Here is a 27,901-nt window from a genome sequence, read left to right as displayed (position 1 = left end):
TTTAATGGAGCAAAACATATATAGAATTTGCTACACAGACAACAACCAACAAATTATGCTCATTTATGTATCTGTAGTATTCTGTAGTTCCGTTTTATATCCAGGTGTACACATTTCCAGTGAAATGTGTACATTTTGCTATGACGAGGACGTCAGAATTAATACTAAATCCTTATACATACATTTTAAATCAAGATGGGGGATCAAAAATAATAATAAATTGCTTATTTGTTACACGTAAAATTATACATTTCCATATGGATTTAGTTTTCGGGTGTGTGCAAATCTCAATAAAGTTATAACCACACCATACACATTTACTTTTTAAATTGTTAATGGACATTCGAATTTGATCCAGATCGTGACCCAAGGACAGCGTAGATAATAATGCCTGACAGCGAGATACTCATGTACACATTCGTCCGTGTGGGGTGCGGGCACACCCAAGGCCAGCGCAGCACCGTTAGTGCGTGTTATCGCCACAGACTTCATACTTCACCCGACAGTAGGCGCGTCCCTGGAAGGCCAAAGAAAAATATGTTAATTGGCTCTGAGCTGCTGATAATTAGTACACCAAAATATTCACCCTGGGCAAATAGTAGTCGTCGTAGTAATCTAGCTCTGCTTTCCGCCAGTGGAATCCTTCCGACAGCATAAAGCCGCACATGATTATCAGAATGGCAAAGCATACTTGGACTTGAAGGGTCGCCATGGTATTGCTTCCAGGGAGAAGGAATTTGAAAATTATGTGATTCTTCGACGACCAATAGCTCTTAGAAAATGACAAGAAAGAAATATTGAATTTATTGATTGACTTTGTGTACATACAAAGGGTTTGAAGGTTGCCCTTGTATTTTTAATATTTCGTCTTTGCAAGTTTTGCTAAGCTCAGACTCAAGACACAATACTTATATAGGAGGTTAAGGTTGTGTAGATATTAAAAAAATTAAATCCCTAGCCAAATTGGTCTGAAGGATTTAACAATCTTGTTGTACATAGTATGTACATTTAACAATGTAACAGTAAAATATCTTAATGGAGTTTATTTAAATCGTATCGATTTTAAATTGCTGCTAAAAGAGCTCGTCATTCAATGTCCTTCCCCGAACTGGATAAAGCCTCAGGACGATGATGAACCTAATTTCGCGACGAATAACTGCCTATGTGGCTGTGGTTGCTATTCTGGGGTTAATTCAGGCCGTAAACTCGGAACCAAGACCTGCTGTACGGGATCCTATAACTTTTTATGCAGTAAAAATTATTAAATTTTCTATAAAATGTGTCCTAAAATCTATTTAGAATTTTTGGGGACCTCGTCAGTGGAATCAATGTTGGGCGAAATGGACCCCATGTGAAATACGGAATCCTTCCAACCCTGAAAAATGCTGCGGATATTGTGACATCATGCGTGGCCCAGGAGATGGTGGTAATTGGGGACGATGTGCTGGACTGCATCGCCATCGCCACGAGGGAAGAAGTTATTTCAGATGTGGATATAAAAATGCTCACTGCCTCGAAAACTGGCATTGTTGCAGTGGTTTCTGCGCCCATATGTCGATGGGAAGTACCTGCTCATGAAATTGTGGATAAATTGTGGGGCGACAAAAACTAATTTTATTATAGCTACTAGCTAGTTGCCATGTAATAAAGTAAAGGTTGAAATAATCTGAGATTGAATTTATGTATTTATATACGTTGCATAAATTTGCATAACTAAGGTGTTGTGAATTGTGACACAAAACTCAGTAAAAAAATCTTAGAATGTGGTTGCAATCACACACTACGGTCATTCTTGACGTGTTATTACCGACTTTATGTAATAAAAAGCTTAATTAATTGGTTGAAATGAGGGCCATTTAAAATTTTATTCGGTAAATTTAGACTTAACTTAATTTGGGAATGTCTTGTTTTAGTTTTATTCCAGAATTCTTCGGATTTTAGAATTAAATGTAACAATAATTGCTTCTACTTGCTAAAATTTATCCAAATCTTTATCATGGAAGTCATCCCATGTCAAGCCGAATTCTGGATTTTCCGCTTCATTGCCTCCCAAACCGGGCCGAGTGTCGGTAATATTATCCGCAAGTAAATCACTTGTGGAGGAAGAAAATTTGATGCACCTCCCAGTATGCTGGATGAAGTCCTTCTTGCATTCACAATTTCCAGGAAGTTTGTCATTTTCCTTACGACATAGCCCGTTCGTGAGACAGTCGTCGTTTGTGCTGGAAAAATGATTACAACGTATGTTTTCCAAGTATTACGTGTTACAATTATACAGTTGGATTATTAAATTTTCTAAAAATGTGTGCAATTATATACTTGCAAGAAACTCCAAGCCCCCGTGCGCAAGTTCTTCTCTCCAAATCATACATATCAGCCTTGTTGGGACATGAGCAAACCTGACGATATTCCGTCACAGATTTATTCGTTTTTCGTACAGTTTCTATCCTACATTTCAATCCGGCAAGATGATCACATTGGCTTGCTCCATATTTTATAGTTTCACATGGATATCCATGACTAATGTGACACTGCCGGTCAAATGAAGGAACGAACCCGGTTTTGCATTTGCAGATAAATTGTGTGGTGTCAACCTCCTGTGATATTTAATTACGTATGAATTAATTTCATAATTCAACAAATTTTTCAGTCTCATATTTAAGTAAATAAACTTATATTCAAACATATTGTTATATTCAAGCCGATATACAATTATTGTAGTTATGGAGACAAGAATACGTATAAGAATAAGTATAAGAATATATGTATGGAAGAAGAGATCTCTCCATGACTAACCTTGGTTATATTGCTTCAAAATATAGGAGTTTGCATTGTTACGTTATTCGATAATACACAAAACTTACGTTTCTCTCTCAGTCGTAAAATTGTACATCTCACGTATATCTCACAATATGTAGTACATAAAATATTGACAAAAATGAGACCATTGAATATAGATTAGAGAGCTTCCGTACTTTCCAATAACAGATTTCGAAGCCCTTTTGATATGTGGTATTTAATATCCGAGGAACGTACTAACTCCAACACCCTGAAATGATTGGACTCCATGACATTAAAATCTAATATTGGCAAGCACGGAAGCTCCCCTCCTCAGAACGTTGGTGTTATATATAAATGTAAATAAATATCCCAATATACATTTTCTAAAAAATAGCAATGCAAGTTTCCTATTATTTGTTATTTTCACTTACGTTACGGACACATGCTGCATTTTTCACGCAGGAATTCATATCCTCTGCTTCACAAGGGGTTCCAACCTGACCGCGACAGCTAACCACGTTATCATCTCCCGAGTACCCTTCATATTTTTGGAGTCCTTCGTTTGGACAAAGACACTTCATAATATTGGATGGATCGCTTAAATTATAAACAAATAAACTTATGAATATATGATCTAATTAATAAAATTTAGGTTTTATAATTTTGCATTTTTTTAATTACACACAATATTCCTGTTTTTCTGCTATAAAACCCTCGATGTCATAACTCTCATTACAAGTAGCTTTGCAATGGCCACGTATACAAATACACTTATAAATATTTTCTATAGATGATTATGCAATAGGACATCTAAAACAGATTTCCCCGGTTTTCGATTTAACTTAAAACCGGTATAAATGTTGCCTAAAAACCAGTTTTATCACGCTCAAAAACCAGTTTTCGATATTTTATAATTTTTTTCTTCAAAATCGTCCTATATATGTATGCCCTATATGGTTTCATGACTATTTTGTTCATCTCAAAAAATCAAGCCAAAAATTATGAGTCACGTGACACTTATCTTTCCGTTGAATGGCCCCTTTGAAGAAAAATATTGGTGATTAAGTTCAATTTTTGAGCAAATCTTCTCTTGCTTTTTCCATCACGGGGCGAAAACAAGGGACGAGTGCGAACTTTGACCCCCAATATTTTTCTTCAAAGGGGCCATTCAACAGAAAGATAAGTGTCACGTGACTCATAATTTTTGGCTTGATTTTTTGAGATAATTCGCTAGTCGATCCCGGTGTAGCTTGAAAAAAGGTTCCATTGTCAGTCGAGCAGTTTCTTACGCTACGTATTTATTTTTGGTGATAGCTTCATGTCTAATCCAATGCCAACTTCACCTTCAGAATTCTATAATGGTTGAAACTTACGGGCTGCAGACAAACTCATCGCTACATGGCTGATCTATTGAACATTCCATGTCGTAAGCCTTTCCACACAAGTTATCCCTCGTTGGAGAAAACCCACTTGGACATTTGCACTTCAATAAAGAACGGTCGCATTCGGCTTGTTGGAAGCAAAAGGCATTTTCAGCAAGTGAATAAGTGTTGCTATAGGGGCCTTGGTGAAAGAAACAATCAGATCCAACCTGCCACCAACAAAAATACAGTTTAATTACTATTGAATTAAAATCAAGTTACGATGCTTGCATGAAATAATTATTCACCACAAACTTAGTCATTTAATTCTCACCTTCGCTAAGCAAATATCCTTTGGGACAATGTAAGAATACCATTGCCAACCCTTTACCGAAAAATCTTGTTTATTTCGAACGTATTTGTCGGGGTCACACTGACACGTTCCCTCAATGCAGATTAATTTCATAGTGGCATTACACTGATTGTCTGAAGTGCAGCGATCGTCAATTCGCTTAACCGGGATGCATTCAGCTGCCTCATAGTCCACATAATAATCTTGAGGACAAGAGCAGGTAGCATTGTAGCAATATGAACCATTCGCGCAGACAGGGCCAAATTGGTTCAAAATGGAGTAGATAAGTTCAAGGCTTGGATCCTGTTCTTCAGGGTTCTACATGTTCGATAATTAAACAATTCGATTAGTATTATTCAAAAATATGGAATTAAAAGGATGTATAAAATTAATTGTGTATTTTATGGCAGAAACAGCATTGAATTTCGTCCATCCGTTATGGTATGGTGGGTCGAAGATTTCATTGGATATGAAGTGACGAGCAATATTTATAAATTTCTTGATAAGTTTTGGAAGTTAATATGAAAGAGTCAAAAAATTTACATTTCACATAAACCTGGTTTAAGTCGCATAAATGTGACCGGAAGTAACCACGTAAGATTTTAGACTAATACCTTATTGCAGACTTGCAAAATTTACGTATATGTACATATATGGGCATATTAAACTACTAACCACCTCTTATTGTCCCGTATTTACCAAATTGTTAGTGGAAATTTTAGAAATATAAGATTTGCATTTACTTATGCAAGAACTTACAGTTCCATTTGACGCTATTATCTGATTCCTGATGGCTTGCCTAAATGTGTCAAACACTCCGATGCAGTTTCTGCCAACTTTCACTTTGCAACTACTTGATTCATTATCAATCCTGATATATGTCATCTCGTCCGGGTTGAAACATTCACATGTCCGATTTCCCCCACATATCAACATCTTTTGCAAATTGCATTCCAAACTTGATCCGCATGCCTCACCAAAATCTTTCCTCAACGTGCATTTGTTTGCATCAAAGTCTTCATAGAATGTGTCAGGGCATTGACAAATACCATCCGTGTTGCATACGGCACCCTCAACACATTCGGCAAGCTCATACCTGTGGTTTGAATTAGAGATCAAAGTTGAAATATTTATTCGCATTTCATCAAGAAAAATGCAAAATCTTATTATTTCTCACCATTTTAATCTTGCATGACCATTATCGTTGTCATCTTCATCTGCCATCCCGAATTTACATCTCTCACCAATAAACGCTACACATTTTCGCTTATCTGGAAGGTATACCATTTCACTTGCTTGATACAGACAAAACGTCCCTGTTCGTGATCACACGTCAGCCAAGCTTCACTCTTACATCGGACAGTTTTGTTGCAAATTTCGCCATAATCTACCCGAAGCCGAGACCTTGCCAATAAAACGGAAGGAGTTTGTGGCGTTGTTGAAATTATCAGTGACGGAAAAATAATGAAAATTAGAAACATGATAAATTTCCACATTTTGGAAATCATATTCCCAAATTTGGAAAGTTTACTGGACCAGTTATGCAAGTCTTATAAATGGGCAAAACTGAGATAAAATTAGATCAGATCGTGGCTTAAATATCTTGAGATTTAGCACCTACAGTCAATGGAAAAAGTATTGGCAACCCCCACGCCAGCTAAATAAAATTGGCTGTAGCCTTGGAGTGCATTATACAATTGGCGTGAAAATATGTTCGCATTTAGCAAATATAATGTAGTTTTCGATTATAATCATGTTTTAATGATTAAAATTAGATTAACACAGTTTTTAAATAATTTGTTGGAAAATTTGCAAAATTAACCCGCAAAAAGTATTGGCAACATGTGGCCAAATTAATTACACGGAACAATATTCTTAATCACCTACCCCATTTCATTACGGTAAGTTAATTAGGCGACAAAATATGACGATAGCTACATTTTAAGTCAGCAGTTGTGTTGTCTGGAACCAAAATGGCGACACCAAACGAGTTATATTTGGCGCGGCAAGAAATATTCATTTATTTTTCGCAAAAAAAACCTGGATATCTAAAAATCAATGGAAAACATACTTTTTCATATTTACTATTGGAAATGTAGCCAAGAAATATAAAATGGCAATTTTAGTTTCTGCTTTTCCATGGTTGCGGAAGAAAAAAGTCACCTTCGCCCAAAGGCAAATGATGAATCAAGCAACAAATTACTTGAAATCGGAAGATTTCAACATCCAAAACCAATTAGAATTTGAGAACCAACTGTGGAGTCAATATTTCATACAATATGGTGATCAATCAAAAATCCTACCAAGGGGTTTTAGGGTCCAGTAGCCCCATAGAAGAGAAGGCCCCCGAAACGAACCAACTCAAGGTATTTAAATCAGCTAAATACCACCCTAAACTAAATAGACTTCCAACGGATGAAGAAGGGTCTAGTGGTCTCACATAAGTAAATTTAACTTATTCGGTGCGGGTTCGATGGTTAGAGTTTGGAGGATGCAAAATGAGGCCCTCAAATATGAATGCTGCCGTCTGGGAGTCAAGCTCGGAATAGGATCGATTATGGTTTGGGGTTGAATGACTAGGTCGTTGCGTAGTAAGCTGGTAATTATCGATGAAGTTATGACCAATGAGGTCTAAATAATCATTCCAAGCGATAATTTGAAATTATTTTGCAAAAACCTGACCTAGAAAGGAATTTAATGTTCCAAAAATGCAGTGACCCCAAACATGTAGCCAAATTAGCAATGCAAGTTTTTGGGGATCTACGAGGTTAAGCTTCTCTCGTTGGTTGCACAGTCTACCGATGTGAATCTGATTGTCTGGGTTGAGAAAGGAGAGACTGATGGAAAACCACTCGTCAAAAAACGAGCTGGACAAAATTTCAAACGAAGATTAGGCAGACATGTTAAAAAGCGTTATAAAAAGATTTTTCCAATCAATTACAATGCGTATTTCTGCTCTTATTGTGTCGAGGGGAGGTGATATGTATTACTAGAAGCAGTTTGTCGCAATAAAATTTGCGTTTTATTGATTTATAATTTTTTAAGTTAAGGGTTGCCAATACTTTTTGCGGGTTAATTTTGCAAATTTTCCAACAAATTGTTTAAAAACTGTGTTAATCTAATTTTAATCAATAAAACATGATTATAATCGAAAACTACATTATATTTGCTAAATGCGTACAAATTTTCATGCCAATTGTATAATGCATTCCATGGCTACAGCCAATTTTATTTAGCTGGCGTGGGGGTTGCCAATACTTTTTCCATTGACTGTATTACGTTTCACAAGATTAATAATTTTATTAGTTATGTATATATGGAAACGATCTTATTGAAATGAATCATTCCATTTACATGAAATTAATATTAAGCGGATTATCTTGTAAAACTAAATGATCTTAAGCAGCACGCATTTGTATATACAATTATGCGAGCTGGATAAAGTTTAGAAGATATGTGTATTAAATATGATTCTTTCTTACTTCGTTAGTTTGTTAGCATGATGAACGAAAGATATGTTCATGTACATATATATGTATGTAGTACATATTTAAGTATACTGATTTTCTTTTTGGTAAGTTCAAGTGGTCAAAACAATTTCTTCCATCTGGAGTATGTAAGTTATTGATAACTATATTTTAAGTTTAATTAAATAGTTCAATACTATGCATAACGACGCACAGTTGACAGTGTTGAGTGTTGAAATATGTGACATGATTTGATTACATACTTAAAATATATCATTCTGTACATTTAATACTAAACGTATTTATTTTTACACAATTCAATGCAAACGTTTCGGCTGGATTAGATTTATCACTAAATTGCCTGTAGAAGTTATGACAAAATAACTTATCAATATTTGTTCTTGAGGTTACGTTAATTTAATATCAATGTTATAAGTACTTAATTCCAAAAATTCAAATTGAGCGAAAACATGGTTCTCAAAAAAGTTCCGAAGACTTTCAAGGTCTTGTTCAAGTATTGACAAATCTTATTCGACAGCATGAGATAAAACAATAAAGTCTTTCAAAGATTTAAAAATTCACCTACTCCAAAATGATGTGCATGATGTCATGTCGAAAGCTTGGACAAGCTTTCGACATGACATCATGTCGAAACACGTTGTGAAATCAATTTTTTGACATTTTATTTATTTGCATAGATTAATTGGTCAAATTCAAAAATTTTCCGGATAATATCGAAATTCTTTTAACATCAAAATTTTACACCACCTTTACAGCCTCCAACAGATTAACGCGTCCATATCCATACACATTGTTTGGATATCCAGACAGATCAGCCGAACTGCTGGTACAGTAAGCTGCCGAATTAGTAATGGCAGGGTCCCTATAGGCCGTACTCATCATCGCAGCATACACCTGTTCTGGAGTGAGAGCCTTATTTTTCGACAAAATCACCGCCCCCGCTCCCGTCGAATGCGGGCTTGCCATGCTAGTACCGGAAATCGTATTGTACGCGGTGTCCGACGTGTTCCAAGCGGAACGAACGTTACTTCCCGGGACGACGATTTGAACTCCGAGTCCGGCCATGTAATCGGCCGCCTGCGATGGTCCGGTGGACGAGTACGAAGCAATCTTGTCATTGCAAGCGGTCGACCCTACCGACAAATGACCGTATTTCGTATAGTTGCTGTCTGCCGGGGACATCACGGTGGAACAGGCCGGTCCAGAGTTACCCGACGAGAAGAAGAACGAAATCCCCATAGCCTTCCAAACCGAGAGAACGCCGAGATAAAAAGTGTTTCCGATCCCGCCACCCCAGCTGTTGTTGATCACGTCGGGGCGGGTAGAGCAGGACTGGGTCTTGTTATCGGGGCAAGATAAGAATTGTCCGCAGGCGAGGAGTTGCTCGTTATCGCACGAAGCAGTGCCACAACCTCGACAAGCAATCCAAGTGGCGCCAGGAGCCACACCGACATTCTTTCCGACCATCGTTCCCATGGTGTGGGAACCGTGACCGTTCGTGTCGCTGGGCACGTTTGTGGAGAAATTGTAGGGGTCAAACCAGTTGAAGAAGGGACGCATATTGTCGCGAAGTTCAACATGGGTGTAACGCACGCCGGTGTCAATGTTGGCGACGACCTGGAAAAATGTAGAGAATGTTTCTGTATATAAATTCTGGAAATTTTGAAAATCTAGAATACATTTCCATACATACCACTCCAGTTCCATTGTAGCCAAGTGCCCAAGTTTCTGGTGCCTGAATTTTTTCCAAGCCCCAGGGACGCCCATCGAGATCATTCTCGCAAGTCAGTGGGATCGAGTCTAACTGAGGCAGTGGTAGACTGATGGGGTTGGTCACGTTCGTAATTGTTGTAAACATGCCGCAGATTGGGGCGATAATGGCAGAGTTGACATTGTCGCAAAACAATTGGTTCGAAATCCAGTAATACCGACATTCTGGAATGGGGAGGAGTGAGCCGAATGGGTTGAGGGCCTAAAATTAAAGAAATTTTGTTATTTCTGAAGACAAAATTTCTTGAAATTTTTGAAATTTTTAAATACCTTCATCTTATCTGTAACGGTTTTCATGAGAGAATTCGCCGTATCAGAGTAGCTTTGAAGTTTGTCAATTAGTGCGACAGGGGAGAGCATGTTGCTCATGCCGAGCTGATTAATGACTTCGGTTGGGGTGGGTGACAATGTAAAGACGACGGTGGACGTCCCTTTGACGTCTTTCGAGATGGTGCAGCCCGCCCATGCTGACGAGGTGGTGACCACGACCAAGAGGAGAATTCTTAGGATTGCCATGACTGTAGATTGTCGTCTGATGCTCGGATTAGGATTTTGGGATGTTTTTATATCAAATTTATTAATAGAATAGGATCTGCTGGATGATTGTTAGTTCTTGAATACATGCATAAAATACTATAATGCTACTTTTTATGCAAACGGGAGCTGGTTCACGGCAGATAAGTGATTGTCGGTCCTTAACGTGAACATATGCGTAGTACGATTTAAAATACTTATGTAAGTAATACCGTAGTATTAGCATTTTAAATTTATGTAATTGTATGAAACACCTGTCGTTTTTGTGCTTGTGTATTGTGGGTTCGGTTGCTGGGCGAACGCCGCCTATTCTTTCGACCAATCACACTGATGTGGACACACGTGACGTATTTGTCTAGCAACCCGTCACACAATGTTAACAGAGAAGCATTTGCCAATTGTCAAAGATAAATTGTGTGGATTTTTGGCACTGCCATCTCGACATTTCATTTGGAAATTTAACCCGGTATGTATCACGGTTTGTGTATTTGAAAAATCTCCGATAGGTTCAGGACATTTGTGTTAGATTGGTATATGCAAAACAATGAGCTTGTTCTTTCTGACCGAAATCGATTATCCATGATGATAGAGACGAAAATAGGCTTAATTAAATCCACGGCAATCGACTCATAATACGTTTAAAGCATAACATTTGGCGTTATATAATTTCACTAATTAAAATTTAAAATTGTCTGATTCGTTAGTCTAAGTTTAACTACGTGACATCAAAAATTAAACATACATTGGGTGCAATCCGTATGTATGTAGATATGTATTTTACTGTATGCGCAAAAAGCAATAAGTACAATTACGTTGGTTATATAAGTATGTACGTACGTACGTATTTATATTTGTGTATGTAGATGTACATATGTTTGCATGCAGGACGTATCAGTAGGTAAATATGTATGTGTGTATGTATGTACATATGTGTATATATTAGTTGCGAAGCAGGTGTGCATGGACTTTTGACTTTTTTTCAAATGCAGATTCAGACTTCGATGCTAGAATTTTAATCTGCACGCACACCAAAATAAACCTGTATACATAATACATATGTACATACATACATATATACATATGGAATATATGGAATGTATATGTCAGCTTTGTCTCGAACTACCTATGTATATAATTAATAAATAATTAATGTAATTACCAATTAGTCGTAGTATTTTTGAATGTATGGAAATATTTTTAAACTTTAGTGTAACCATAATTTGAAACGATTGTATTTTAAAATAGAAGTTAAGTACTTCATGAAATGTGGCATGAATATCTTCAAAAAGTGTGAGTATGTATATACACATTTATGTATGTAGTAAATACATATTTAAGTACATAGAGTTTGCTTCTTATTAATGGGTTTTTTTTAGTTGACCAAGCTATTACTTTCAGGATGGTAGTGGTATGATACAGGTAAATAAATTTCACAATGTATTTTTTTTTTACATATTTAGGTAGCTTAGTTTAAATTATTCCGTTACCTGTTTGATACATATATGGACCCAGATTTCATGCTTAATTTTCATTATGTCATAACAGATTGCACAGCTAGGAGAGTTTGTGTCATTCTTGCCCCCGTCACAAATATCTAAGATAATGCAAATTGATTGATTCACAATCAGATGAAATCGAATAATCGAATATATATATATTACGCTTATCTTCACATGTCATGACCAAACGAATCCATCTTTTGCATTACGCCAACCCAATTCTCGTCTGCACAATAACTAAATATGTAATTAATTACGTTTCTACTGATTACCCTGAAGTGATACATGACATGGAATAAGTAGAAGGTGAACTTGGATCCCACTCTTTTAACAATTACACCCAACTGTATATTTTATTAGTCAGCAGTAAGCATTATTGCACAGAAGAAGCAAAAACAATTCGACACAGATTTTGTCAAAAATAGTTTTTAAAAAATCATGAAAACCACTATTGCCTTGCTCCTCGTTGCCTTTGCTGGAATTCAGGCCCAAATTGGAATTCCTTGCCATTCAAACATCTTTAATTTTACGCCACGTCATAATCTGAACATTTCTCGGGTAAGATTTCACTACGCGTATTTTATAAGTTTTTCATAATTTTTCTTTAAAAAATGACCGCTTTTACTACTATATCTCTTGTGCAGTATGCGGGTACTTGGTACGTCCAAGAAGTTGGGTCGAGCAACATTGGTAACTTCCCACAACCGGATTGGAAGTGAGTCAAAGATTTGCAAAGATTTTTTGTTGAACATTTCATAAAATTTTTATTTTTTATAAGGTGTGAAAAGCATGTATATTCCGCTCCTACCGAGACCGACCCCCCAACTTTGTCTGTCCTAGAAGTGTAAGTTGGACGCGTGACAAATCAATTATATAGTGACGTACGCCAATGACAGGTGTTTGATAAGGTCAACTTTAATGATTTGCTTATCTTTTAATTACATAGTTACGTCAACATTACGGACGGGACTACTTTTTCTGAAGATATGCCAATCTCCGTGAATGCTACGAGGAGCCCGATGAGCGCCATGTGGAGGAAGACTTCCGGCGTGGATGGCGACTGTAAATATTTTCATAATTTATTGAATTTATTTATTATTTTCATGATTTATTTCTAAAATGTTTGCTTATTTTTTATTTTTTATTTTCTAGTGGAGTCGCAGGTCTTCATTATGTCAGCCGATTTGGAGTTTGCCACATGGACGATTATGTACTCGTGCGCCATTCATAAGCCTTTCTTCTTCCGGAGAGAAGTCCTTATGGCGATGACTCGCAGTAGGACGATTCAACCAGATTTGAGGTCGTTTCTTAAAGCTCTCATGGTCGGGGGAGGGTTCCGGATTGGGGATCAGTGGTCAATTGACCAGACAGGATGCACCAATTAAATAAAGCTGTGTGGAAAATTGGAAATAATTTGAAGAAATAGTAATCATGTTAAGTCGGCAAAAATAAATACGGGAAAAAGATGGCTAAATTGCAAGAAGTCGGTTTTTGGGATTTCATTAATTTGCATACATATTTATACCTACATACATATATACATACATATTTGTGATCATTTAACAAATTATTTTGTCGATGGTGTAGAAAGAGATGGTTGTGATTCAAGCTTATCACTTATTTTTTGTTGATCACGGCGTGTAATTGGTCACATTCATAAACTATTACACATTTCTCACGTTTTACTGATACATATGTATCTGAGAATATTTTGATCATTCGAACTTATCTGATAACCGTGACAACTTTGTGCAGGTGTCCGGGGCTATGCAAAAATTTTCCATGACACCTTGATACGCGTCAAGTTGTACATTCCTATAGGCATTATGCAGTGGGGTGAAGTGTGTGAAAATGTTGCCCGATGCATAACATAGTTCAAAAATATATTTAGAATTATGGGTTTCATGAAGTATAGAAGTTGTCGGACGCGGGAGAAGTTTCATAACCCTAAGGCAAGGGTCAAAAATCGTAAGGTTTTTCCGGGGTTTTTGTGGGTGTTTGTAGATTTTGAGGCGGCTTAAAACAATTTTTTAAAATTATACATTAGAGTAAAACTAATTCAGTGTTCATATGCAGCAAGAAATTATAAGCATTTTCATATGTCACTAAGGACTGTAAAGTCGAAAGTTCATTATTTGACAAGTTAACCAAATAGAAACCAAGATTTGCATGTTATGAAAATTCAAGTCGGATGAAAATTTAATTAGTATTAATCTAGGTTGTAGAAATTTTGTTGGTTCAACCGGCCGTAAACAAATAAACAAGGCCCCAAAAAATGGGAAATCTTAGTGAGTCAGTGCAATCACAGTTAATAAATAAAATTAGATTGAATAATTTTTTCATCACCGCTCTCGGTATAATTTTTCCTGGAAGCATTAATTAATCATTTAGAATAATTGCCCCCACCCTCAAAGGGTCTGGAGATTTCATCAGAATAGGAATTAATAGGATCTCCAAATTTATATATCGAAATTGTAGACTTTCAACTCTTTCTAAATTTAAAATTCGCAGTTCACAATTATATTTCATATCGATTAATTTAGTTAACTTTTCGTTCAATAGTAAAAACGCCATCTTGTAATCTCAATTAATTTAATGAATGCAAGAGTTCATGCGTATGCAAAACTAAATTTACAGTGGACCCAGTAAAAAATATCCCGAGAGCGGTGATGCAAAAGTTATTCAATCTAATTTTATTTATTAACTGTGATTGTGCTGACTCACTAAGATTTCCCATTTTTTGGGGCCTTGTTTATTTAAAACTTGTAATTGGTTGTCAATGACATTCTTTTTACTGCACAACCGCCGTTATTATCGGCACCCTGAATATTTTTATTAAATTTTTGATTTTCAAACTTGAATAACACCGTTATTTCTCAACCGATTTAGGTCATTTTGCGCTTAAAATGTCCGGAATGACTTTGACTAAAGTATTTTCAATAAGCGAGCATGAGATACACCACTTATGAATCATAAAAATAAATATGTTTTCAGGGGAACATTTTTGCACATTTTGGCACATAACTTGGGTAAAAATCAAAAATTCGCCAAGTCGACTAGCACATCCTTTCTAAATTACCTAAAAATGATCTGTGCAAAATTTTATCAAAATCGGTTGAGAAATGGCCGAGAAATCGATTTATGTCACTTTTTTTGGGTGGGGTAAATGCATACTTAGCAATTTTTTTTCGTTGTCAGGTATTTGCCTCACTAAGAAAAATCCTACTAAAAAACCAGAAGAATCCACAAAACTCAATTTAGCATTGGCAGTCTGGTTCAAGTGCCGGGGGCTTGGAACTTAGGACAGGGGAAACGTCACCCAAAAGTTCCGAAACAGAACCCACTTGTCGCAGGATTTATCGGGCTTCGATTCCCCGGTACCCTCTTACACAAAAGTTACCATTCCCCGGAACCCAAGATTTTTCTTCGATTTTTCATAAATTGGATGTATTTCGGGGAAAAAAATTTATTGTCTCAAATTAACCTCCCACAAATCAGGAACATTGGATAAAAAAATTAGAATTTTTTAAAGTCGCGCAGGTTCCTAAAATCACAAATTTCTGATAAATTTGAGGAGCGGCAAGCCCAAAAAGGTACGGGGAATCGTCACCCAACTATTTTTTGCTTATATAAATACTTGTTGGGTGACGATTCCCCGTACCTTTTTGGGCTTGCCTCTCCTCAAATTTATCAGAAATTTGTGATTTTAGGAACCTGCGCGACTATAAAAAATTCTAATCTTTTTAACCAATGTTTCTCATTTGTGGGAGGTTAATTTGAACTAATACAAATTTTTCGCGAAATATATCCAATTTACGAAAAATCGAAGAAAAATCTTGGGTTCCGGGGAATGGTAACTTTTGTGTAAGAGGGTACCGGGGAATCGAAGCCCGCTAAATCCTGCGACAAGTGGGTTCTGTTTCCCTGTAACTTGCATAACTAAAATGTCCAGAGGATAGGAACTTTTGGGTGACGTTTCCCCTGTCCTAAGTTCCAAGCCCCCGGCACTTGAACCAGATTGATTGGGGGTTTTCCGAGATTTTACACCCCAATTGTACACAAAAACCCGAGCCCACAAATACCCGAAGTAGCGTACCCTGTCCTAACAGCCCCTCATTTAAAGAGTTGGCAATTGCCATATAATTGTACATACCTACTTGAACCCCTGGTTGGCCACATATCTCTATTTGTCGGTACATACCTATGTAGATTCACATGTGTTGAAGTGCATATACATAAATGTCACATTTGCATGTCTCATTTATTTGTGCATGTATGTATGCAGATACTAAGATACACGGGCTTGTGGTACACGAACAGGAATCTTCTCAGTAAAATCGATGTTATCTTTTCCTGCATTTCATAATCAATTACGACTTGTTGACCATACCTTTGTCGCATTTAAACACAGTAAAAAACGCAGTTGTTAATTTTTACTGAAGTTGTTCATACGCAATTTTATGTGGCTTGTTATTTAAAAAAATATTATGTACATGTGACACCTTTTCGGCTAGCAGCGTCCAGCTTTTTCCAGAAGGCCGAGGTCCATGAAAGATAACACTCTATGATCTTTAGAGGAAAAAAAAATCTGGCTAAAAAATTAGCATAATATAAATACATACATACGTATGTATGTAAGGAACCTAAAAATCTTAGGAATCGTCAATCAACTCGAAGCCCAATGGATTTTCTTTTACTATCGTTCCTGCTAACGGGGCTGATTGCATTTATGGACAATGTAAGTACGATAAATATTTCCGCTTTTTATTCTTATTTTTCCCATTTTTCAAAGTCGTATAGTCAACTGATTCCATACAATTTACCCCATTTTGCAATTTGTGATATACGCAATGGGTACAATGTATGTACATATGTGCATATATAGATCCTGGGTCTAATAACGCTTGGCTTCATCTTCTATACGATCAAGCAGTTTTCCATAATAACAGAAATATTGGGTAAGAATTTCATGTAATTCTTGGGATGCGGAATATTTATCTGATAAAGTAATTACGCAAGTAGGTGTGTAGCTGGGGGCTAATTATGTAAATCTTTAATATTAGATGCACACAACTTGTCATACGAAGTTGTTATATGGGGAGTGACATCGATTTCACTAATCGCGATCATGGGACTATTAAGTCATTTAATCAATTCGTGGATTTATTACGATGTGTACTTTTTCCTTACATTTAATTAAGTATTTCATGCTAGCTAATTTTGACTCAATTTCGCAATCCTTTTAGAAAATCGTTGTTTCGTTACCATGGAAATTCTTAGTTTTCTTGCTTTTCCTTGCCGGTGAAATTGCTGGACTGGTTTTTCCTCTGCTTCTAATTGAAGATTATGACAAGAAAGTCAACCTACTCGTGGGGGCCGGGGAAGAGGAAGCCCCCAAATACATCATTTTCAATCTATTACTCCTAAATAAAGTGACCATTGGATTACTCATCTACCAAATTCTCTCCTTTTGCATTGTGTTTCGGATTCAAGAGAACTTTGTATTTGTGTGTTTGTGTGACTAATGTGTAAATGGCGATGGCGAAATGTGACCGTGTAGGCGTAAATGAGGCGGCGGTGTGGTCACAATCAATTACTTTGTCGGTGTCATTTATTTTACACAAAATAGCCAATGTTACAAATTTTGAGTGTTACAGAGAGACGAGGGACAAAATACGTGTTATTGTTCTGCAGGTTGAAGAGACACTGTTTAATTTTCACAATTGTGCAGGAATATCACACAAAAAGAACGCTACTTTTACAAAAGGGGCCACCCTCTTCTCCTCCTCTCCACCAATCACAAAAGAACACCTTGAAATTTAATTTAATTAAAAGAGGAGGAGAGGAGAGGTCAAACTTTAAATAAAAATACAAAGAGAGGAGATAAAATTGGACAAAACTCCAATTATCTCGAGACATACTGGAGCCCCGTTCAAATTTCCCTACGTGGAACCAGTCTCAAATCAATACATAAAATCATATTATTATATCATGTAAATTGTCATTATCACGAAGAGGTCATCTATTTGTTTAAAAATAATTATTCTGATTTCTCGACGACACATTGTGGGTATTCATTACGAGTTCGCATGTTCGCATCGCAACATAACTTTTTCGACATTGCGAATTTTGCGAAGCAACGAAGTGAAGACACTTCGCAAATGAAAAAGTTCGTAAAATTTTATTAAAATGTCTCGAATTTTGCAATGGGAAAAATACGTTAATTTCCATTAGTTACCGAAATTTTGCATCTGAAATTTACCAAATAAGAAAATTCAAAAATTTGAATGGCACAACTTTGGTAACTAATGGAGATTTATGGACTTTTCCCATTGCGAAATTTGTGAAAAATATTTTGCGAACTAAATACTAGCCTTGGAGATGCGCAAGTTCGCAAATCAATTTTCAAGCCAAATTGTTTTGCGAACTTGCGAACTTTATTTTTTTGCGAACGTTGCCAACGATGCGAACTCGAAATGAATACCCTCATTGTGTTTAATCACAATCGTATGAATAAAAGCACAAAAAAAGTGGTGAAACAATGGAAGATAGAAAGTCCAGATAATGACAAAGATGTGGAAATGGGTTAGCTCTTGATGGACATTTCGCTAAATTATTAAATTGATGCATTATTACAAGGAATAAATTTGCGTTTTGTAGCCGCCTTAGAGCCCCAGATCCGTTTGAAGTCTGTAAATAAATCAGCTCCAGACAAGAAGAATGACCCAGAAGAATATCAACCATTGTATCCAAAATTAGATCAATTATTGGCAGAATTGCCGGCAAAATACGTGGCAAAAGTCACGCCCATGACGTCTAATTTGTACGTACCTATGGACAAGGAAAATGGTTACGTTCCCTCAGAAGCATCCATTAATAGGCAGGTTGGTATTGGTTGCATGAATATTGATTTTCATCCCTAGTCGTATTTGTGATCAAATCAATCGTCAACCAATCGACTGAATGATGGTAAAGTGATTTTTTGAATCTTCATGCTAAGGGTCATATTGGAGGATGTAGTCGATTCGAAGTGGTGAAAGCAGATCAACTGGCCAAACGAGAATTATTTGAAGATGAGGAATTTCCAGCTAATATGGATTCGTTAGGAGAACGATTACAAGTTGAATGGAAGCGTCCTCATGTACGTGTTGACAATGGAGCATTTAATTTTTAAAAATAAATAAGATAACAGCTTTACTGACGATTGGACACTGACAAACTTTAGGAGATTAATGCAGAAGCTAAATTCTTCACGGATGGTGTGGCTCGGTTCGATGTGAAGCAAGGCGAACTCGGTTAATTTTATTTTTATTTTAAGCTGTTCAGTTTTCAAACGATGAAGGTTCGAAAATTTGTATTTGTATGTAATTTCTGACTTTATGTAGGCGACTGCTGGTTTCTGGCTGCACTAGCAAACCTCACACTGAATGAAAAAATTATTTGCCAGAGTTATTCCATCTAACAATGAGTGGACTGGAAGCAGTGATTACGCCGGAGTTTGTCACTTCAAGTACTGATGAAATTCTATTTCTTCACTATTCCGTATTCCGTAAAGAAGCAATAAAATCTTGACATGAATTTATTTCACAGCTTCTTCAAGGATGGAATATGGGAAAATGTGATAATTGACGATAGGCTACCGACCAGAAATGGAAAATTGATTTACATGCATAGCACCGACCCGACAGAATTTTGGAGTGCTCTCATAGAGAAAGCGTTGGCAAAGTAAATAAATAGCTATGTATTCCTACAATTTATTATTGCATTAGTGAGAACAATCAGTAGCCGCGGAAGCGTAGGGGCAATGTCGCCACAGTTATTCGATGCCCCCTCATTTACCCATGTTATTAAACCCTTCCCTCCCCTATCTTACAATGTTACATAGTGTCCCAAAATGTCCCCACTGTATTCGCGGCCACTGAGAAGATTTGTATGTATTTACGACAGACTTTATGGATCGTATGCAAATTTGGATGGAAATGACGGCATTGGTCCGGCCATGCTGAATCTGACTGGAGGAAAAGTAGAGCGTCACTATGTCCAGGAATTTAAGCAAGATCTTGACAAACTTTATGAACTGATTTCGTCTGCCCTATCAACTGGAGAAATGGTTGGTTGTGCCTGTACCATGATGGATCGTGTAATAGAGGATTATATAATTTCTACAATTTTTCATAATTTCGAAGAAAATCGTTTTATTAATTGCAGTACTATTAATTTTTGTAGTCTCTTGGGATTATTGGCGGGCATGCATATTCCATAACAAGTTGTGAAACAATTGAATTCAAAAATGGACAGGAAACTGCTTGTATACGGATTCGAAATCCCTGGGGAAATGAGGTTGAATGGGAAGGACAATTTTCTGATAAGTAAGCATATTAACTAATTTTATTAGTGGATAACGAATTTTGACAGAAAATTGAATTTTATTCAGCCACCCCGTTTGGGAGCTTGTCGATGAGGAAACGAAGCTTGACTTGAAATTGAGGTTTGATAATGATGGCAAATTTTGGTTCCCATTGCCCGAAGTGGTAACACCCCTAGTCGCCAATAATATCGGGCCTCAGGATATTTTCGAGTGGCCAGCGACGTTGGCCTGAGGTACGATCCTGGCCACGCGTTTGAAGATGGGCCGTTGGTGGCCAAAAACTATCGGCCCGACAGTGTGTAAAAATTTTCCCAACCGCGAGCCACCAGTCCCCCAACATGTTTCTGATCACTTGCCACTGTCCCTACCATTCCCCAATCATTTCCAAAACACTCCAATTTCGCACTCAGAATTTATTTTATTCTTTATTTAATATCATGTAAGAGTGGAAAACAAACAAAATTGTCTTTAAAAGGTAACATAATGCATCTATGCGCAATTTCTAAACAATTCAGTTCACAAGATTTCTTTATAGAATTTTCTAGAACAAAAATTCCCAATACACAACTATTTATAGGCTTTTCATACAATGGATTTTTGTTGATAAATGTGTCATATTCAACTATTTTAATATTATTACATTTATTTAGCTTAATTCTACGAACTATAATAATTTCACCAGAGATCAAAGAGTAACCGTTATGTAATAATTTTGTCTTATCATCAACGCATTTTTCGGATAAATTTATTTTAAGTCCGTTACATTTTTCATTTTCTACTATTCTTTTTGCAACCTGTTGTAGATAAAACGTTTTTGCCCTGGTCATTTTCTTTAGTTGCTGCATAAAATTTTCAAAGTCAAACGCACTAATATTGTTCAATCGCCCGAAGTTTATAGCATCTTCATTAATATGTAGCAATCCGTGTACGTTATAAACCATAAAATTTACGTCATAAACTACTTTTGATTGTGATACAAAACTTACTAACAATCGTTTGGCTAAAGCATTCCACTCAGGATCATCAGCATTGGCTGACAAAAGAATGAACATGGCACAATGGAAATAGAGGAAATGATTATAATACTCCGTAGGAAGGATATTTTTTAGTGCTACAGGCCCTGTGTATAGCATGATTGTCCTAAACTCGGTTGCCTTAAAATTGTCTACTTCATTTAGACTTCGTGGTTTTCGCTGAAAATCACGTGGCATGAAAGTTTTAAAACTTGCAAATCTATCAGAAATTTGGTTTATAATTTTACTTTGCATCCTATGGGGCAATTTCCCTTTAGTCCATTGCCGAAGGAGCTTACGCATGATACCTAGGCAGCACATGTGCATATAATCGTAGGGAACCTATGTCACTAAACCTATTTTTAATTTTGATAAAGGGGTAAAAAATTTATGGTGATGGTCGTGCAATTGTGTACGAAATGATTCATCTGTACGAGAAGCTGAGTCTAATTCTGTATAAATCACACTTTTCCCAAATTCACCATGTTGAACACATTTCTCGCACCCTGAATAACTATTGTGATTTTTAATTCCTTTAATAAAACTCCTAGCTGGAGCATCCGCAATAATACTTGAAACTCTAAAATGAAATTTTTTACCTAAATGATTTAGCCCATCTTTCTCTAATATTATTGCTTCGTTTACAAAATCATTTAGAAAATCTAAATTAAGCGGCTTTTGGACGCCATAAAAAAGACCTATTACAAAAACTGAATGATTTTTTAGTTGATCAATTTTACCAAGTATTGGCCAAAATTGTGACCTTGTGCTTCTGCTCAATGGAACTCCATCAACACCTACACATATTGTTACCAGATTATCACCAAAACTTTGAAATAATTTGATAAATATTGTCGACTTTGGCTGCACAATTTCAGCAAAATTTGTAATTAATCTTCTCAAATTATTTTCTATTCCAAAGTATACAAACTCCCCACCAGAAATAAAAAGAGTTTTAACTACTCGAGGAGTTTCTAATAATGTGCGAGGGTCAAGGGGTACATCTAAGTTGGAATTTTCAGTTAATATATGTAAAAGGTCCTTTAAGGCGACATGCGTAATATTATGAGACAAAGCCCATTCCCTAATCTTTTGAGAAAATACTGGCTGCTCTAAATTGAGGGAGTCATTTTGATTATCAGAACTGGTAAAGCTAAAACTGTTACTCTCTGATCTCGGTGACTGTTCTAAATTATTAGATCCAAAACCAACTATAGGAGATTCTAACACTGATTCGCCTGTCAGATACGATGTGGACATTGGAATTGTTGATGCAGTGGAACAATCGATATTATGGAGAAGAGATGTTACTTCCTCCTTTCGTCGTCTTCTTTTTGTTCGATTTGACGTGAGCATTTTTTCGTCTCACTTCTCGTCCGCCGTCTCTATCGTCAGCACCTTTCAACCAAACGGCAACGGAATTTCCAATTTCGTGGTCCGTCGATGAACTGTAGCCCTTAGTTAACCTCACCGATTCTAAAGTAAACAAATCTTTAAATACACTTCAATCTGTATTAACTTGTTTTGAACTTGTCTATTTTACCTCTTATAACTTGGTAAATTGGCGCATCCTTTAAAGCAACTTCAATATCTTTCCCTGCTCCGGTAATAGTAGTGATTTTCGCAAGATTATTTGCAAAAACCTTACCTAAAATTTTGCTAACGACACCGGACAGTCTATTTGCACCCATTAAAGACAACTTGGTGACCTGAAAAGTGAATATATATAAATATATGACGTTCGGTTTAAATAATTTAATAATTTATTTAATTTTGAACCCTAACCAAACAATCACGATTCTCTGGCACCGCCTTTATCCATGCATTGAGTGACTGAAACTCGTCCACCGTCTCCACAGGTATTTTGTGCAGTTTTATTTTTGAAGGAATTGATATGTTAATTCCGCCAGATCGTCGTAGAAGTTCTGTGACGAGTTGCTCCAATTTAGTCAACCGTTCAAGGACAATTTTCTCAAATTCTGTGTATAAATGTATGCAAGTTACACAATAAAATTGTACAAAAAGTGTAAACATGTAAAATGTTTAAATGGGTTTAAATTTTTACGAGTAATATTTCTGCCAACTGCCGTCCCACTGTATCCAGGTAGATTGCTAACACTTCGAGAAGAATCACTTTCATCAGGTTTTGAAGTCAGTGCTACAGGATCAACCAGAACTAATTTTGGGCCAGATGTGATAGGGCTATTATTTGGACCCACTAAAATTATAAAATTAAACGTATCACCAAATAAGTAAAATAATAACCGGCAATTAAAAATATGAATTTTATATTAAGTATTTACCAGCACAAACGCTAGTCTTTTCATTGGTTGGCAGGTTCGTTGTGCTCGGAATCACTTGAATAATTTAGTACGTCTGGTTTTGATTTGGAAGTGGGGGGTAGAGTAAATGATTTCGTGGGAACCTCGATATCACTCCCGTCTACTGAATCCTTGCATGGTGACGATGAAGATGTTGACGATTTTTTCTTCTTCTTTGGCTTATTTCGCTTCCGTCGTCTAGGAAGATGACTTTCCTCATCATCCACAGTAGTTTCAAATGTTGACTGGTTTGACTTTTCGGCTAATCGAAGTACGATAATCGCATCCTCAAAAGTATCTAGAATAAGCAAAAAAGTAATTATGTAATGTGCACAAATATTTGAACTAATTATTGATTTATCTAGTTACCTTTAACTTTCAAAATTTTGCAAGAATGTCGACCCCAATTTTCTTCCGGTGCCTTGTGTTTTTTAACCATAGATGTGACGTTGGGTGATGATGGCCAGTGGACTATTGATGTGTCAATGAACCAATTTGTAGACACAATAGATACAGAATTATCATCCTTAATAAATTCGACAACTGCGAATTTATCTTTCGGGGGAAGAGTGATTTTAGCCATGCTGCCAGAATCTCGTGCTGAAAATCGATTTAAGTTTGTATTCTACGCTGCGGACGATAGGTGGCGTCGCATGGAATAATTGGCCACTAAAGGCCCGACTTCGTGCCGACATTTATTATTAAATGCATTTTAAATATGCTTTTGCCAACGTTTTCCCACTTTCGGGGTGAGGATATGTAGTTTCTTGGGGTACCGAATTTTTAAATTATTCAAGTGGGGAATGGTTGGCAAAGTCGGCCTACCATTGACCACCCTTGCCACTCTAGAATATTCTTCGGCCCGATAATCTTGGCGAGTAGGGATACATTTTACGCATGTGGAAATTTGTAAAATTAATGCTGCTCATGATTACGCTGTTTAAACTTATTTGTACAAGATATGTAAGCTCTGGAATAAAGTCATGGAGTTGGTATATGTAACCGCAAAAATTATTTATTTAACTTTGATTTCTGCTTAAATGTAAATTTATTACATGTAAGAATGTAAATTAATTATTACCTATTTTAGGCTTACAAAATTTACCAGACAATAATATGATTCTTCTTGACGTAAAATTTGTGTTTATCCCTACTTAACGACGTTAATCTCCAATTCAACCAGGATTTGGGAACAATTTCACTAAAAAATGCAACCAATCCTCCCCCAGATAATGAGACACACAATATAAAAACATATTTCAACACTTCCACAGAAACTGGATCCGCTTCCGCAAACTTTACTTCGGCTCTAACTTTTGTAACAGATTTGACCAACATTGCCCGATATTGCTCCCTGCTTACGGCACGTTTCGACGTTTTCAGTCGTTCCTTAATATCTTGAAGAACTTGCCACCTCTCATAAATCCCGGACTGTTCCAACTGTCCGAGACCTCGGGAGAAGAGAGGGTACAAAAAATTACGGTGACCATACCACGGTACTCGTATTATAAACTTGGCCATTTCATGATTTCGAATTACAACCAAACTCGGTAACAACAGAGATAGCCCTTCCAACAGGGTTTCGAGTTCTTTGCCAAGGTCCATTACAGCAAATAAGCCAGATTTTAGAACAAAAGTTGCACTTTCTCCAGCACCGATGGATTTCCTGGTTGAAATATTGTACGAAATATTGATGCCATCTCCGTCCACGAATATTGTTGAGTTATACAGTCGTAAAATAGAATTTAAAAATGGATCGTCACCATTTTTGTGGTAGATTTTGATATCGTTAATAGTCTCTTTTAAAACAGAAATTCGCTTGTCTCCAATTCCTCCTGCCGTCGTGGTGATTATTGGAATAGTTGATGCAACCAATTCTTCCAAAGTTTTTGGCACATTTGGCAAAATTTGTGCCGTCAGACAAGACGAAAGTGATCCTTGATACGTAATTCCTAGTATGAAGGCGACAAAGTACCATGAAACGATCCAAGGGGAAAATTTGAACAGATTGTCGAATTCTCGTTTAACATTGGTACTCGGTTGGGCAAAAAGCGATCTCAACGTCCAAAAAAGTTTGGATGTAATGTTTTTAAAAACTTTGTTCTTTTTAACGTTAACGCTACCATTCGTTAATGTGGTAAATGTTATCACGACTAAAAATAACGAGGAGATATTTGCCATCCAAATAAATTTGTCAAAAGGCATGACCAAACTGTACATGTCGTTCATTCTCGCACTTTCTGAGACGATGACGTACGTGAAGGGAAGTTGCCAAAGTGCTTCAGTGTACACGACGTACTGATACGGATTTCGGTATCGGCTGGAGATTATGGAATCGATAAGTTCCTTATCCGCTACTTCTCCATGAAATGGTAGACCCGCAATTATCCTCGTGTTCGGAATAGTTTTCCCTCTTTCTAGAAGATAGGAAAAATTGTGCTTTCTCGAAATAACGAATGAAACACAGGAAGCTTTTGATAGTAGAAAGCGTCCAAATGTTGCGCTGCACCAATTAGGATTGATTTTTCCGATGGGTGCAACTTCTTCTGGGCCTTGGAGAATAAACGTGTTTTGAAGATCGGCATGGTTAACTTTTTGCCATATTGTATCGAGGAAGGTTGTGTTTAGCACTAGGATTTGAAGTTCTGTCGTAGTGTCGTTATGCAATAATTCGGTTATTTCGAACGCCTTAGTTTTTTCACAGGGGAAACATAAGACAAATATCTTTTGTGTGGGATTCGTCATGTCCATGTCACTACTGAAAATAATGAAAACCTTTGAAGTTATTGTTGTCTCGGTGAGATATTCATTAGCAATTGACGCATTGTGGAAGTTAAACTGAATGAAAATGTAGTCTGGGTTTTGATTCGTCACCGAGAGCACTTGCACTACTTCCATAATCGACATTGTAATTTGGTGAGCTATTAATGCACGATCTGCTGCCTCGGTTTGAGAATTATTTGGAATAAATCCGAGAAGAAGAAGGATATTTGTTTTTGAAAGTTTTGGAATCAGGGAGGTATTCGATAAGTGCAAGGAAGGAGGTGAAACGGTTAAAGTATCAAATGAGTACACACTTCTTGATACGTTCCAATCTGGAATGTTCTCAAGAACTAGGGGAATTTGAGACAATGAAATTATTTGATTTAATTGTAACGTTTTTTCTAAATTGGAATTGTTAAATTCCGAGATAATGTTTAAGGTACGATGTAATTCGGGGATATTTTTTATTAAAGTTCCTTCAACTAAGAAAATAAGCAAGGAAAGTGAAAATCTCCACATGTTTATTCATGCGTCCCCAAACCCTTAAGAAGTTGCATGCACACAAATTACTGATCATGAGACACAAATACATACATAAACTTTGACAGCTACAAGTTTAAACTTTGTTTATTAGTTCAATAGTTGTACATTAAATTGGTAGGTTCATTGTATCAAATTGCCACTCGAGGAGAGACGTTTAGACCCATTTGTTTGGCATACATTTAAGAAAAGAATAATATTTACATAAACACTATACAGCCCTTGATTATACATTTGTATCTGTGCTATGCCATGCATATTTACCTGCTTCACTTATTTAAGTGTATGTATGTATGTAGGAAAACCATAAATATAATGGTCTATAAAATACTTACGTATGAAAATAAAAACCCAGACCCAAGTACATATGTATGCGTCCAAACGTATAATTTTTCTACACAATGTTCAGTCAGGTAAATAATAGTATACATAATTATATCTTCTCAAATGAATTTTCACTGAGTAAATAAGTATGTATGTAGGCATTATTATTTTACTTTGTTGAATACGTATTATTTAAGTTTGAATTAAGCATATTTAATTGTCACCAAATATAAGTATTCTCAGTACGAGAAAACTTGTACATATGTATCACTCTAAATTATGTAACTGGTTTTTGTACCTTAAAAAAACTCGTAGTTAGTGAATTCCAGAACCATCTTTTATTCCTAAGAATTCTTATTTTAATATGTAACCTTTCTCAAGTCTATTTACATATATAGGCAATCGTCACTTACAATTAATCTTAATTATCCTACTGGCTGCCAGTCATTGCCCACTAAAGTCTACTACAAAATTACGCCCTAAGTCGACCCGAAATAATGTTTAGTATTTATAATCCGACATAAATAGTAAGAGTGTAAAGAATTAGTTGATCTTCTTCTTTCCAACAATTCAGTATCACATCGCATAATGCAATGCGTTTGCTTCAACCTGATTTATTTTTACGGGTCGTTTTAGTAATAAAAATTCACGAAAAGTCTGCAAGCTTAATTTAATACCTACATACATAGATAAAAGTTCAAGCTGGAAATGTATCGGATTAAAAAGGGTACAATTAAATAAATAATTCTCATATGCACTAGTTACTAGTGATAAATAATAATTTTAT

At 36.3% G+C, this 27,901-nt stretch overlaps 4 protein-coding genes across 4 annotated transcripts; 2 read left to right on the top strand and 2 right to left on the bottom strand.

The window, feature by feature from the left end:
* Positions 1-1,888: 1,888 nt before the first annotated feature.
* On the bottom strand, positions 1,889-6,158 carry LOC110857836. The gene is made up of 7 exons (XM_022106447.2): positions 5,672-6,158; positions 5,254-5,590; positions 4,477-4,812; positions 4,155-4,372; positions 3,213-3,378; positions 2,320-2,597; positions 1,889-2,222 (listed from the first exon to the last, which is right to left on the bottom strand). Exons 1-7 carry the CDS (start codon positions 5,779-5,781, stop codon positions 1,973-1,975), a joined length of 1,695 nt encoding a protein of 564 aa, XP_021962139.1. The 5' UTR covers positions 5,782-6,158; the 3' UTR covers positions 1,889-1,972.
* Positions 6,159-8,627: 2,469 nt separating this feature from the next.
* LOC110857835 (bacillopeptidase F) lies at positions 8,628-10,291 on the bottom strand. The gene is made up of 3 exons (XM_022106446.2): positions 10,023-10,291; positions 9,676-9,954; positions 8,628-9,599 (listed from the first exon to the last, which is right to left on the bottom strand). The coding sequence occupies exons 1-3, from the start codon at positions 10,266-10,268 to the stop codon at positions 8,721-8,723; spliced, it is 1,404 nt and encodes a 467-aa protein (XP_021962138.1). The 5' UTR covers positions 10,269-10,291; the 3' UTR covers positions 8,628-8,720.
* A 1,765-nt stretch (positions 10,292-12,056) lies between these two features.
* Positions 12,057-13,268, top strand: LOC110857679. The gene is made up of 5 exons (XM_022106283.2): positions 12,057-12,343; positions 12,430-12,500; positions 12,564-12,629; positions 12,732-12,847; positions 12,938-13,268. The coding sequence occupies exons 1-5, from the start codon at positions 12,224-12,226 to the stop codon at positions 13,168-13,170; spliced, it is 606 nt and encodes a 201-aa protein (XP_021961975.1). The 5' UTR covers positions 12,057-12,223; the 3' UTR covers positions 13,171-13,268.
* Positions 13,269-18,206: 4,938 nt separating this feature from the next.
* LOC110857944 (calpain clp-1-like) lies at positions 18,207-20,875 on the top strand. Its single transcript, XM_035858300.1, has 8 exons — positions 18,207-18,669; positions 18,786-18,926; positions 19,011-19,080; positions 19,171-19,295; positions 19,376-19,510; positions 19,733-19,925; positions 20,012-20,154; positions 20,220-20,875. Exons 4-8 carry the CDS (start codon positions 19,213-19,215, stop codon positions 20,383-20,385), a joined length of 720 nt encoding a protein of 239 aa, XP_035714193.1. The 5' UTR covers positions 18,207-18,669; positions 18,786-18,926; positions 19,011-19,080; positions 19,171-19,212; the 3' UTR covers positions 20,386-20,875.
* Positions 20,876-27,901: the final 7,026 nt, after the last annotated feature.

Source organism: Folsomia candida, unplaced genomic scaffold (genome assembly GCF_002217175.1).
Source record: "Folsomia candida strain VU population unplaced genomic scaffold, ASM221717v1 Fcan01_Sc019, whole genome shotgun sequence".
In the NCBI taxonomy this organism is placed as follows: domain Eukaryota; kingdom Metazoa; phylum Arthropoda; class Collembola; order Entomobryomorpha; family Isotomidae; genus Folsomia; species Folsomia candida.
This window is presented reverse-complemented; position numbering and strand designations above follow the sequence as displayed.